Genomic DNA, 13,929 nt, shown 5'->3' with positions numbered 1-13,929 from the left:
ACCTTACCTGTGATGATATGTGATGATTGCGGTAAGTGCTCTCACACAAACTCGGTAACACATCAAATGCACTTTTTCACTGAGAAAATTCTTCATCCTACAAACACACACATAACTGTTTAACCTGTTGTTTATGAACAATCTTAAAGATATGAAACATGAAGCACAAAAAACCACCTCATAATCTCTCACTGTTTCATTATAAACTGATTATCTGCAACATCATTTATTGTTGTTGTTATATTTTATTCTTACCTTCCATTGGGTAGAAATCCGATTATGGTGGTGAGAACCACCAACAGAGTCACGCCTGTGATGGCGAGTGTCAACCTGATGGAGATGTTTAAAAATATCAAACATGTCAGATTTAACAAGCTTCTTAGAATTGCTTTTTTAGAAAAAAAAAACATTTTTACCACCTGTAATTGAGCAAATTATTGCTGGTGAATAGTTGTTTAAGTAGGGAATAGCTAGTTAATAGAATATTAGTTACTAGTTACTGATTAGAAGATCTAGTGTACCAGATCACACTTCATAGATCATACACAGAACCTCTGTTCGTTATCGGTTTCCATGTCTTTCTATATAAATTTGCATATTAAAGGCGATCCAAATTGCCATTTTGTGACCTCACAAACTAAAGACATAAGTAACGATCCCCAAATTATTTATTCTCCCTAGAAATGCAACTAATGTAGCATTGTAGCTATAGAAAACACTACCCATTGCTACTCAAAGTAACCTGCATTAAACTTCTGGGAGGAGTTTAAACAAAGTGCAAGAGAGTGGTAAGAGTTGTCTGAAACTAAATTAAGCACATACTGTAATACCCAAGTGAAATCAAGAATCTTATTATAAGGTGAAACAAAAGACACTTCGGCTATTAGAGAGCCTATTAGGGAATGTGGGTTAAGGTCACGACCCAGGCAGAGTCTAATCCCAGAGAAGCCTGACACGGCCCTGAGGAGCGGCAGAATTAGCCTGGAGTTAAATTTGTTAAACTACAGTAGCGCTATAGGGGCGAGTGAGGTTCCATGTTTCAACTGCTAGACATACAGTTACGGTAGCAAAATAATCCTTATTATTAATGATAACCTTATATAAGACAAACATAAAATGATACGCCAAAGTGTTTAAGACTTGTGCTCGGACAGAATTAATAACAAGTGATTATTCATAACATGAGTTTAGCTAAACTGCTCTAAAGAAACGCTACATTTAAGTCCCGCCTTCATAACTTGGCATGGATTGGCTCAAATCTCACGTTCAGCAAAGATCGGACCAATCACAGATGAAGCCAAATTCTAGTAGCCAATCATAAGGTAGAAAAAAAGACGAGAAGTAGAACTAAGCTAATTCAAGAACTAAGCTGTTCTTTTTAATTCAATTTAAAAAGAAATAAGTAAAAACAAAGATTACTCAGAAAGTCAAACAATTCAATGATATAAATTTTTTAAATTGTAAAGCAATGCTGCTTCTTTGTCTCAGCCATCTGGTCAAGAATGATTTTTTTCCATCATTTTTCATATTTTTAAGGAGATATAGGTCACGAGTGGGGGTAGGACCTGGACAGGGTGCCAATCCATCGCAGGGCACACACACATACACACACTCATTCACACACTACAGGCAATTAGCCTAAGCTGCATGTCTTTGGACTCGGGGAGGAAACCGGAGCACCCCGAGGAAACCCACCAAGCATGAGGAGAGCATGCAAACTACACAAACACACAGGGGGGAAATTATTCCTATTTTTTTTTATCCTTTTAAAGGTTTGCAAGTACAGGATAATAAAACGGACATAAATATTTACTTTTGAGACAGAAAGGCAATGAACTGAATCCACGGAAACAAAAAATGTACATCTGTTCTTGATCATCTGGTCAAGTAAATGTTCGCAGAGTGTTTTATTGGACATAAATATCTTATATTTCCACTCTGTAGGAGCAGCATGTCTGTGCATGATTTGTATTTGTATATGAAAATGATAGAATGCAGTTGAGTTTCTGGTTGTATCATTTGAATCCTCCAACATGATAGCCAAAGCAATTTAAAGAGCGAGGTGTGATGGCTGTGTTTACTGAGAGTGGAAATGATAACAACAGAAGAATGAAACAGAACTAACACCACTTTCTGAAGTCAGCAGTCTAACCGGATCAGCCCAAAGTCGCAATTTATCCCAGATAAGCAAATTTAATATCATTAGTTATAAAAGCCCTGACCTGTTTCTCCTTTAAGGGAAATGATGGCGTGCATGACCCAGACAAATAGACCACGTGGAAGACATTTTGAAAGATGTCACATGGCATTTCCCTTTACATTTTTTAAGGGTTAAAAGCCAAATGTGACATACTGTATGTCACAGCGACATTTGCTTTATAGCATTTTGTTCAGGAAATGCAGTCAGAACCAGTTAAATATTAAATATGAGATGAATCATTAAAATTGTTTAATATTACAAAACAAGCTTTTTAACATTATCTCGTCGTGTCTCATGTGCTACCCAGGCACACCGCCGTTTTGGAAATGATGCCGCGGTTACACAAGTTCACAGATTGTCACATGACTACACCAGGATGTTCGTCAGATGTCACTTAGGGACTTCATGAGTTACAGACAACAATAAAGCTGAATAAGGAACTTTCCAGAACACTTAAAGGGATTGTCCTGTATTTCCATGGGTTTTTATGAGCCACAGCTAGCTCACTTATTATAAACTACAGTATCTGGGAGATTTTGTGTGGCTGTTAGAAAGGCCCTAAATGTATATTTTGTTTACAATCAATATTATTTTTAAGCATAATATTTCTGTGTTGTGAACCTAATCAAATCTTTAGTTTAGTACACCATTACAAGCCTGATGCTCACACTCGCTTAAGCATTGTTGTTTTTGACTTTGTTCTTGCGGTTTGTGTTGTTTATTATAATTTTTGGCAAATGTTAATAATAATAATAATAATAATAATATAACTCTTACTACAGTAGTTTTAACTGTTTTGTTGTTTTCCATTTTTTGTTTATTGTTGATTATGTTGTCATAACCATTTTTTTTTTTTTTGCTGTTTAGTGTTTTCTTAAGTGAAATTGTGAGTGTAGTTATCAGTACTGGTGTTTCTGTTGTTTATTTCTGGTTAGTTGTTGTATGTTTGTTGTGGTTGTCATTACTGTTGTTGATTTGTCATTATTGCTGATATTTTTGCGTATTATAATTAATGTTGTTTGGTTTTTTTGGTCATGGTACAACAATGTCATTACTCTTGTTGTTTTTCTTTGTTTAGTATTGTTTTTGTTTGTATTATTTTTAGTTGTCGGTATCATTATTTTTGTTGATTGTTGTCATAACTGTTATTTACTTTTAAAAACAATAATAAAAAAAAAATTCCTGAGTGCATTTGTTAGTGATTCTTGTTTTGTTATTACTACTGTTATTTGTATTGATATCATTGGTGGTGGTGGTGGTATTAACACTGTCGGTGTTGTTATTACGATTGTTTATTATTTTATCAATTGTTGGTGGTGTTGGGGGTAATTTTATTACTGTCTTTGTTGGTTGTGTCATTAATGTTATGTTGTTATGTTTTTTGTTGATTCTCACTTTTATAATATTATTCTTTATAATATTGTTTTGTTGTTATTGGTGTGTGCTGATTTGTTGGTGGTGGTGGTTTCAATCTCCTGTTGTAGCCTCCTCTCCATCTGTTGTGCATATTCTCCCCAATCCTACACTAGTACCCCAAATCTAGCAACATCAAAATCCTTCATGTAGCTGAATCTGAAGCCAAACCTCTCCTCCTTCTACTCTTCCTCTTTCTCTCATGATGCATCACCTGAGAGGCAGCAGGATACAGTAGCGGATGATCAGCCCGAGTCCCCAGAGCGCTGTAAGCCGTGTACTGATGTGTCTGAAGTTGTAGTTGCTGCGCGTCAGCAGGTTCCAGGACTCCAGCTCTTCGGCTGTGAAGCACTTGGTCACTTCATCATCCACGATACTCTCGACTCCACGCCGGCAAAAATGAAAGATGTCCGAAACAGCAAACTCTGAGGAGGAATAGGAGGAGCCAATGGGAGAAGAGATGGAGCCATTAAGGTCCCTGCCATTGCCAACACGTCGGATTTCTTTAAGCTCCTCCTCTAGCGAAGTGGGCTCTTTGGCTATTATGCCTGAAAAAGAAATGATTTTCAAATATACTTCAGATGTTTTTACATAAATGGTGATGAAAAAGGTTATTTTCCTCCCAATTGCTTTAACTTTCATTTTGCATAAGTGAGCTCCCAAAGCTGACTGAACTGACAAAAGTAAAAATCATTAATTGATGACAAGATTATGTTACGAATAGATTAATAATTAGAACAGTACTGGACCTAAAACAGAGCCTTGTGGGACACAATTTTTCATATCCTTTCAGTATTTTATTTTAAAATGAAATCTAGACCTAAATGACTGCTTGAAAAACCTCAAGCGAGCCTAATGATTGCTAAACAATTAGGTATAAATATAAGCAAGCCAAAAATGAGCGCAGGTGAAGTACTGATAAATCCATGTGCTAACTTTCTGAAAACAAAAATCCCAAGTGTTCGAAGCGAAATCCTAATCATACTTACGCTCATTTCGTCTCAAAAAGCACATTTAATTATGCTTATTTTAGCAAGTTGGCAATGATGGCTATAATACTGTTTTTATTCTTCGTTTTCATTTCTATTACAACCCTGTGTGTGGTGACAGACATGTGTAACGTATATTAAGCTGATGGCGCTGAGTATATATTAGCTCACCTGTCTGTAAGTGAACAGACGGCAAACACCAGAGAAGAGACAACACCAAAACAAACTGCACACACACGTTGAACATGAGCAAGCTGACTGAAACAAGCCGCACCTATGAATACAGAGCGCAAATAATAAAAAAAAAAAAAAACAAGGCCCGCCAATTGCACACAGAAAACTCACCATTTGTATAGGGCTTATACACGAGATGATTTTTCTCCTTGGCTCCTCTCTCGATTCTCCTTGTGGCCCACTGAAAAACAAATCGAACCGCTGTTTGCACTTTAGTGTGAAAATTCTATAAGTCATAAATGCAGTGATGACAAAAATGTGTATTACGGATGCAACATTTGCTAAAACAGCTAAAAAACATTGATCAAATCAGTTTTTTTCCTCTGCTGTTGCGATGTGGTTCCTGAGGTCTAGAGGCTTTCTCGGAGGCATACTGTACCAAACTAAAACCTATAGATTCTGCCCTGTAACTGAATGGAGGCACAAATTTAAGGGATAGTTCAGGTTTTTTCAAGTCACAAATTGAGCTGCATATAATTACATTACAAATGTTTTGGTCGTTAGAATGTTTCAGTCCCAGTTAGCCCAATGCCTAGTACTGGAGAAAGAAAAGAGTTCAATTTGACTAACGCGATTTAGCTCAGTAACTACATATGCAGGAGCTTCATACGAGTCTCAGCTGAATTTTGGAATGCAGGGTGAGGGTTTTGGAATTTGGCCCAGATTGAGTACTTTCGGATTTCGGGGGACAAACTTCAAAGTCGTTGCGCAGAACAGGAAAACGTATAACGACTGAGACATATCGTAATGTACCTACACTACCAGTCAAAAGTTTGGACAGATGTTTGGATTTACTTTCTACATTTTGGAGCAATAGTGGAGATTTGCAAACTACTGTATGAATTAACAGATAAGTAATTAGGTAATTAAGTAGTGACAACAACCAAAACAACAACAACAACAACAACAACAGTCAGTCGTTATTTTGGGACAAGAAGAACAGTACTGTCGAGTGCATTTGTAAAACCCATCAAGCACCATGATGAAACCGGCTTTAATGAAGAACTTCACAGGAGAAAAAGGCCAGAACTTACCTCTGCTGTAGAAGTTTATTGTGAAGTTCATTCAAAGTTACCAGCCTCAACAAACAGCACCTCAGATTAGAGGCGTTATGAAGACTTTACAGATCATAAATATATATATATATATGCATTTTTAATTGTTTGGTAGTTTAGAGGGTCGTGTCGCATCTCAGGACTCATAACACCTAGAGTGTTAGGAATGTTTCCTGAAGGCGATGTTGTGAATCAATCAACGCACTTAAACTTACGTAATCTTACACCGTTTTATGTTTGTATTGGTTCTCTTGCATGAAATACACTTTTACTGATGATTGCCTCAGTGACAGATAAACAGTATACACATATTCCTTCTCCTTACCTAGCGGAAAAAGTGGCGGTGCATCGTTTCAGAAGTGTTAGAGCTATGAATATAATACTGTTTATATATACACACTGCTTATGTGTGTATACACACACACACACGTCATGAGGACAAACTGTGCGAGAGGCTTTCTGAGTGCTATAATATAGTAGTGTAATTCTAGACCTTGCATTAAAAGAGGCAACAATTATCAAAGCTGATCCTAAAGACTCTTGCTCTACAGCGGAGGGAAGAATGAATCACACTGCTTTGTTCCTGAATTGCTTTTTTTTGTACAACTTGATGTTGCTCTTTGCCAGGCAGAACAGACAGAAAAAGACTCGCTCAAGCATTTGCGTAAAGGCATGTCTTCTTGCGCAACGGTCGGAAAAAACCCGGTGTCTAGAGTGTGTGTGTGTGTGTGTGTGTGTGTGTGTGTGTGTGCATGTAAAGGAGAGAGAGAAATACCAAGCCTGTTGGGGAGAGGCCCCTCTTTCCCATTCCTGTCCCACTCATTCCTTCCTTCTGTGTTTTTGGTTTCATTATTTTTGATATATCTGACTATTCGTCACTGCAGCTGACTTTCCTTCGATTTTTACTGAAGGAAGTGACCAAATTGTAGTCTACTTAAAATAAACTAATGCCAGCCAGTCCTGAGTCGGTAGATAACATCTTTCGGTGTAGTGGTTTAGCAAATTTAAACATTATCCACCCGTCCATCAGGACATGTGCGGTTCGCTCTTTAGTTTTTTATTAAAGTCTTGAGAATAACGGCATTAACACGTAACGGAAGTCACTTGAAATATATCCGCCAATGTAAGTATTTCTAAAGCTAGTAATATTTTGGAATGCCTTAATTCTTTGTGATATGATTTTTCTATCCAGAACATTTCCTACCAATGTGTAATACAGGCTGGTGCGACTGAAAAGCTTTCACCATGATGTCTGGAGATCACAAGCCTTAATCCTGACAATGCCATGACCAGGAGGGGCATTAAATGTCCACGCTCATTGGGTCATGTGATCGGCAATACTAAAAAAAAAAAAAAAAAAAAAGAGTTGTCTTTGTGCGGCTCTGCAAAACTAAAACTAACTAAAACCCACTCGAGTGAATAAAAAGAAAACGCTTAAGAAAAAAAAATGAATTTTGAAATTTTTTTGTGTCTCATTAGTCACTGGATCACTATAAAGAGCTGTCTAGTTCATTTCTCAACTATTTAATACTGCACTTGGTAACCACTACAATTCCATAACAAGGATAAACCTAATGACGATCACTCTCTAAATAGAGGATTTCACAAAATTCTTCGGAAAAAAAAGTCTCCGGAAATAGTTATCCAACCTCAAAATCAGACTTCTAGCATCAACTTGGTCAGTGACTAGCAGTTTCCTGCGAGATTCTCAGCACTCACCCCGAACACTTTGAGCAGGCCGTTCATGTAGAGCCGCCGGATCCCGAAGGACAACCCGAATATAGCCGGCACGATGATGAACACCAGCAGCAGAGTGAACCACACGGTGAAGGAGATGCCCAGCAACATGCACAGCAAGTTATCAAAAGGAGACGCAAACGGACCCATTACTGTGACCCGGCTTATAAATCCTTCTTTAGAAAAGGGAAAGTTTCAGAAAGTTTCAGTTTCAGGACCCAGAGCTCCAGACCATGCTCAGGCTAAAATGGGAGTCTTGCTGTCTAAGGATAGAGGTCTATAACCGTGTCTTCTTCTCCGACTACGTCGTCTCAGCTTCTCCTGTCACCAAAAATAGCCCTAAAGTCAACACGGGGCTCGTCGTCTTGTGATCGAAAGCTATTGGGGGGTTTTTGTGCGCAGATTTGATTACTCTGAACTCGTTCCATTGTGTAGAAGTTCTTTATTTTTTTGTCGATAAATAAAGCTGAGAGCAGCTTCATCCAGTCGTTTCTTCAACCTGGAAATGAAAGACAAAGCACCTGTTTTAGTAACACACATAACAAATTTGTATTATAATAAATGAACGACGAATAAAATGACTGAATAATATGATGTGAATAATTACAATAAATACAAAATCAAGTCAAACCAAGACTTTTGATTGTGCAGATTAACAGAACATAGTAATGAGAGTAAAAACTAGCTTTTTTTCTCTATATCATCTCCTAATGCACTGTTTTACTAATGCTTGACGTTTTTTTGACTTTCAGATCCATGATTGTTAAGACGTCTGCGTCTTAAACACTGGCCTCCCAGGAACTCCTTTAATAGTCAAAACATGTGTAAATAACTTGGAGCGAGGTCAGGTTCATCACCGTACTGTGCTTGAGGTCTTTTGTATGTCCATCTTTGTTTTTTCACGAAGTTCATTAAAAGTCCCAGTTTGATTTGAACGCTCATCGTACATATACAGTATATTTATTCCAATTTACATCATGCACTTTCTGTATCCTCTGTGTACAAGCCTAAAATCTTGGATCTTGAGGATATAGTTTAATCAAAATGTACAAATATGCAATTATTCACTTGAACCATGAAAAGTCTACAGATTTTTTATTAAAAAAAAAAAAAAAAAAAAAGAAAATTTCAAATGCATCTCCATCTAAATATTCTCTAAAAAAAACTTGTACTTCCCAATATGCCTGCTCCTGCTTAGTGAAATCTCCTTCGTGAGATCACTTTTAAACGAATGAGTTTGCTAGATTAGCATCGTAATTTCAACTTTTTACATTAAAGCAAGAATTATTCATATAGTCATCAAATCCAGCATGCCAGTAAACATCCAGTCTTTAAGGAGGCAGAAGCTAGAAGCTGGAATCACACCAAACAGTGTGACTGGCCTACATTTGGGGTAATTTTTGGGTGGAAAAAGCAAAAAAATGCACAATTAACAACATTTTTTGCCACCGCTTAAAGATCAGATGTAAATTCTAGAGCTTCATGTTGGGTTTTTCTCTTTAAGGCTCTTGATTAAGTAGAAAGTTGAGAAGTAAAGTGGAGGAACGGAGAGGGTTAATTTCATATCGGCTCTGGGGAATCAGAACAAGGAGCTGTTTGAGCGAGGTTCCTCCCACAGTGCAGGAGTGGGAGAAGATCTGCTGCACTAACATAAATCTGACTTTAGCAGAGCTGGTGTGACGTTCTGCCACAGAGCTCATATTGTGATACACAGAGCACTGCATGTGGACATCAACAAGAACAACTATGTTTTGTCTCACCAGTGAAACTGAGGCGACTGTCACGCATGAATTAAGTATTCTTAGCTGTTTCGTTAGCTGGCTGTCATGAAGTGGCCGGGGTTACCAATTTACTGACTTTACTGTTAGATTTGTTAATGGCGAGCAACTTTATCTCAGAAAAAGTCTAATGACAAAATGAGTGACTTATGTTAGTTATGTTATGTTAGTTGCACTTGTGCACTCTGTACGCCTCCAATTCATGTCACAGCTGCTAGTTAAACAAGCTGAAAGCTCAGATTCAGCCTGCACAGTTGTATGAACACTACAGTTTTCAATGAACGAGCACATTTCACCATCAAGCAGCCAATCACAAATCATTATTATCTACAATTCCCAGTCAAATGTGATCATTACTATTATTTCCAATGATCAAATACGGATCGTTATTATTCCCATTGATCAATATCAGATCATAGTTATTTCCAATTTCCAATCACAGATCATAGTTAAGTGTTTCCAATAAGCAATCACAGGTCATAATTACTTCAAATGACCAAATACAGATTATTATTTTTCCAATGACCAATCAAAGATCATTATTTCAAATGACAAATCACATATCATAGTTATTTCCAATGACCAATCACATAGCATTATTATTTCCAATGACCAATCAGAGATCATTATTATTTCCAATGACCAATCAGAGATCATTATTATTTCCAATAACCAATCACATATCATTATTATTTCCAATATCCAATCAGAGATCATTATTATTCCCAATAACTAAATCACAGATCAGTAATATTTCCAATGACCAATTACAGATCATTATTATTTTTTTTTATTATTATTATTATTATTATTATTATTATTATTATCATCATCATTATTTTCAATGACCAAATACATATCATAGTTATTTCCAATGACCAATCACATATCAATATTATTTCCAATAGCCAATCACTAGATCAATATTATTTCCAATGATCAATTACAGATCATTATTATTATTATTTTTAATGACCAAACACATATCATAGTTATTTCCAATGACTGATCACAGTTTATTATTTTAAACAACCAAACACAGATCACTATGTTACCTATGACCAAATTTTGTAATTAAACCTAACATAAACACTCAGTCTGAGGTGCCATTTTTGTGTTTTTGACATTCTAGACGAGTTATTAGACTATTGTTATAAACCACTCTATTACACGACAGTGCTAGTAAATTCACCAATCTGACTGCTCGGAAAGGGTCTATAAAGTTTCCACAAACAAAACAGCGGCTTTGACAACAGACTCAGGGTGTATCCCTATATACAGTACAGTATACCTTATGTGCACGTTTTTTTTTTAGATATGTTATGGATGTTCTGGTTCCTTGATAACAAGCTACAGGTTTTAAGCCCTTTAAAGGGCCTGCATTTTGTACCTTAGCCACAAGTCACTGTTAGGTTAATGTTCTATATTCTTTATAATCTATATAAAGAATATCTGCCATACTCATGTACATGACTTACTATATTCAAGATTCAATTCAATTCAAGATTCAAATAACTTTATTAATCCCAGAGGGAAATTGCTTAAATATATCAAGTTATGTATAACATATGAAGTGCAGTGAATAAACAAAATCTGGCCAAGTTTTATTACTGATAACAAGTCATCCAACTGGGCAGAAAACAGCCCAATCTGGCAACATGACCGACCACAAGCGGTTAAAGCTGCAAAAGTGATTTGTAAATCTGTATAATTATTTTGCTGTGAGATTACAAAACCACAAGAAATCAAGAAAACACAGCTTTATGCCATCTTAAACAACACTTTGTCTTTTAAGTAACTGCTTCTCAGTCGTTCTGAATTGCCTCTCAACCGTAATTGTTATGTTTCATGGTTACCGCAAAATGCAACACTAACTAGCTTCTAACACGAGGCTGAACCCCAAATCCCTAGGGCACTACTTGGTGTATAGAACAAGGGATTGTACACCTTATAGAGTGCACTAGCTTTTCATTCGACTCTATTTGGGATGTAATATAGTTAGTTAGTCAGCTATTGATTAGAAAGCGTGGAATGTCAGTGTTAGTTAACATTACCTGCACATACTTTTTTAAACAGTAAAGCACAGCGTATTCCACAGCATAGTCTTATTTTCAACATAAGCACTAAATGAGCTAATGCTAACGTTAGCAAACGCCATGAAACCAATAGGAGGAATCACATATTTGTACGCCGTCTAATGACATTATGATAACAAATCAAACTTCTTAAATTCATGTCCTTACTACCCTTTTTATCCATTTTAATAGGTTTGTTTCTCTTTTCAATAAGTTATGAAGTCCACCACTTATGAAATAATATAAGATAATTTTATATAATTATGAAATAATCAGCAGAACAGAAGCTATCAGTTGCTAGGTTACCCTTTCATCTGAGTAAAAAAAGAATCGGGTAACCATCAGGTAATCTTTCTGGGTTTTTGGCTCTGAAATACTCAACATTTTCGATGTAATTATCAACAATGTCAATTAATGTTATTTCTGTTATTCTATAAATTTATTCTAACTATTAGTCTTAAATACTTTAGACTTTCACTTTCACTGCATAGCGCCCTGTCCAGAAATCCATACTACTAGTCCCAACGTTTTGTGGTCATGTTTAGTATTGAACGTTTTTTTTCTATTATTGTTTTTATCATTTATTTCTTCATCACATCGATTTATGGATTGATGAATAACTTCACATGTCAGAAAGCACCACCAGTATTAAAGCAACAGAGAGTATATTCTGATACTGTTAAACCAACATACCACAAAGTGCTACCAGTTGTTGTTGGTCTTTCAGCTGCTCCCATGAAGGTTTCGCGATCCAATGTGCACACAACTTGGCACAGGTCTTACATCAGTTTTATGCTGGATACCCTCCCTGACACAACCCTCCCATTTCACCCGGGCCTGGGACCGGCACTGCGTCCAGCAGCTGGAGTTTGGGTTTTGAGGCGGAACCGAAACCGCATGGCAGGCAAGAAACCCACCATTGAGCCACCAATGGCCCTTCAAAAGTGCTACCAGTATGTCACCATAATCAGATGTTGCCACTGACATCATGGCAGTCACGTGACTGCAAAAGGTCTATAGCAGATACTATCAGGAGCTACTGTACTTACTCACTCACTCATCGTTTATACCACTTTATCCTGTACACAGTACACTGTACACAGGGGGCCTGGAGCCTATCCCACGTTACAAGGCGGGGTACACCCTGGATGGAGTGGATCTCCATGCGCACAGAACCGAGGAGGGCATCGAACCCAGGCTCTAACCACTCAGCCAACATGCTGATCAGATCTAAATTTCATTTATTTCCTGTTTTTTTTTTTTCATTCTGATGAAACTTTTTTTTGCAATTCGAACAATATGCAACGCAGTCTATGACGTCATCTGAGTGCTTCAGCACTTTCCCCTGAAACGACATGGGAACACTTTAACTACAGGGAACGGTTTTCTTTCATCCAACTGTTGCACGTCCACAGAGAGAATGTACAGTAGAACTACAAAGCATTTAAGCACACATCATCTGAATACTTTGTTTCTTTTTTTAAATACGAACCAAAGCTTTGATCTCCCCTCTTAACGGTATTACTGAATCATTTACAGTATATCTTTAGGTTATGATGATGATCAGTATACAGTAGCTGCTTGATTGTCACAATTAGGTTTACAGCAGCTGTCAGATTATTGATTTCAGAGTGATCTATTGGTTAAAAAAACATGAAGAGTTTCGCTTATAACAGATATAACCGTTTATAACATCTTAATCAGGATCATGTGTGTTATTGCACTTACCGTTAATCAGATTATTTATGTATGTCTATGTCTATGTAACTCAAATGTCATGTTGGTCTCTCGCTAGACGAAGTGTTATAATGTCTTATCCTGTAAACTCACCCGGCGGCTCAGATGTCAGTCGCTCAGCTTTGTCCAGTTTCCCTATAGTTTATTATTCCGCTGGACATGACCGCCACCGGCTTCACGCAGACTGGCTGTGCCTTTTTTTCTCTTTCCACCCGTATTCAATAAACCCCGCCTCCTGTATCAGGATTGGCTAGTAATCATAAACGTCACGCATTATTGTTGGTTTAACACTTCATGCGTCCAATGAGAAAAGTCTACTCTCTCGCGCAGGAGGCGGGGCCGTTGGAAATACAGGTGGGGAAAAATACAACAGATAAAAATATATAGGCTAAGTGTAGCTAATGTTGCCCTCTAGTGGTGGATAGTGAATCTGATTATACGATAGGTGTTACATTTATATTGAATTAAGGTTAAAAGATATTTTTGGTTGATATTTAATCTCAAATAATCCGTGTAATAATAATAAATAATCATTTTTATGGATGAATGTTTGAACGATAAAACGATTTAACCCTCTAATAACCTTTATATTTTTGCACATTCCATATAACATATAGTTTATACAGTTTATACTTTTAAATTATACATTGTATATATTTAAGTCTTTTATCTTTTATTTTATTTTATTATACCAGTATATTGTATCAGTCA

At 36.8% G+C, this 13,929-nt stretch overlaps 1 protein-coding gene across 2 annotated transcripts in view; it reads right to left on the bottom strand.

Annotated features, from left to right (window-relative positions):
• LOC128530216 (glycerol-3-phosphate acyltransferase 4-like) overlaps positions 1-13,929 on the bottom strand; it is a 30,237-nt gene that overhangs the window by 15,766 nt on the left and 542 nt on the right. Inside the window, exons 1-6 of one of the 2 annotated variants that reach the window (XM_053503998.1) lie at positions 13,312-13,406; positions 7,611-8,127; positions 4,948-5,017; positions 3,828-4,161; positions 256-330; positions 8-97 (exon numbers count right to left, since the gene is read on the bottom strand). In XM_053503998.1, coding sequence (XP_053359973.1) covers positions 8-97; positions 256-330; positions 3,828-4,161; positions 4,948-5,017; positions 7,611-7,778 — 737 coding nt within the window. In that variant the 5' untranslated portion in view covers positions 7,779-8,127; positions 13,312-13,406. Of the gene's footprint in view, positions 1-7; positions 98-255; positions 331-3,827; positions 4,162-4,947; positions 5,018-7,610; positions 8,128-13,311; positions 13,407-13,929 lie in introns of those variants that run through there. The other variant, XM_053503999.1, reaches the window with a different exon arrangement.

The sequence above is a fragment of the Clarias gariepinus genome, chromosome 9, assembly GCF_024256425.1.
Source record: "Clarias gariepinus isolate MV-2021 ecotype Netherlands chromosome 9, CGAR_prim_01v2, whole genome shotgun sequence".
Lineage (NCBI taxonomy): Eukaryota > Metazoa > Chordata > Actinopteri > Siluriformes > Clariidae > Clarias > Clarias gariepinus.
This window is presented reverse-complemented; position numbering and strand designations above follow the sequence as displayed.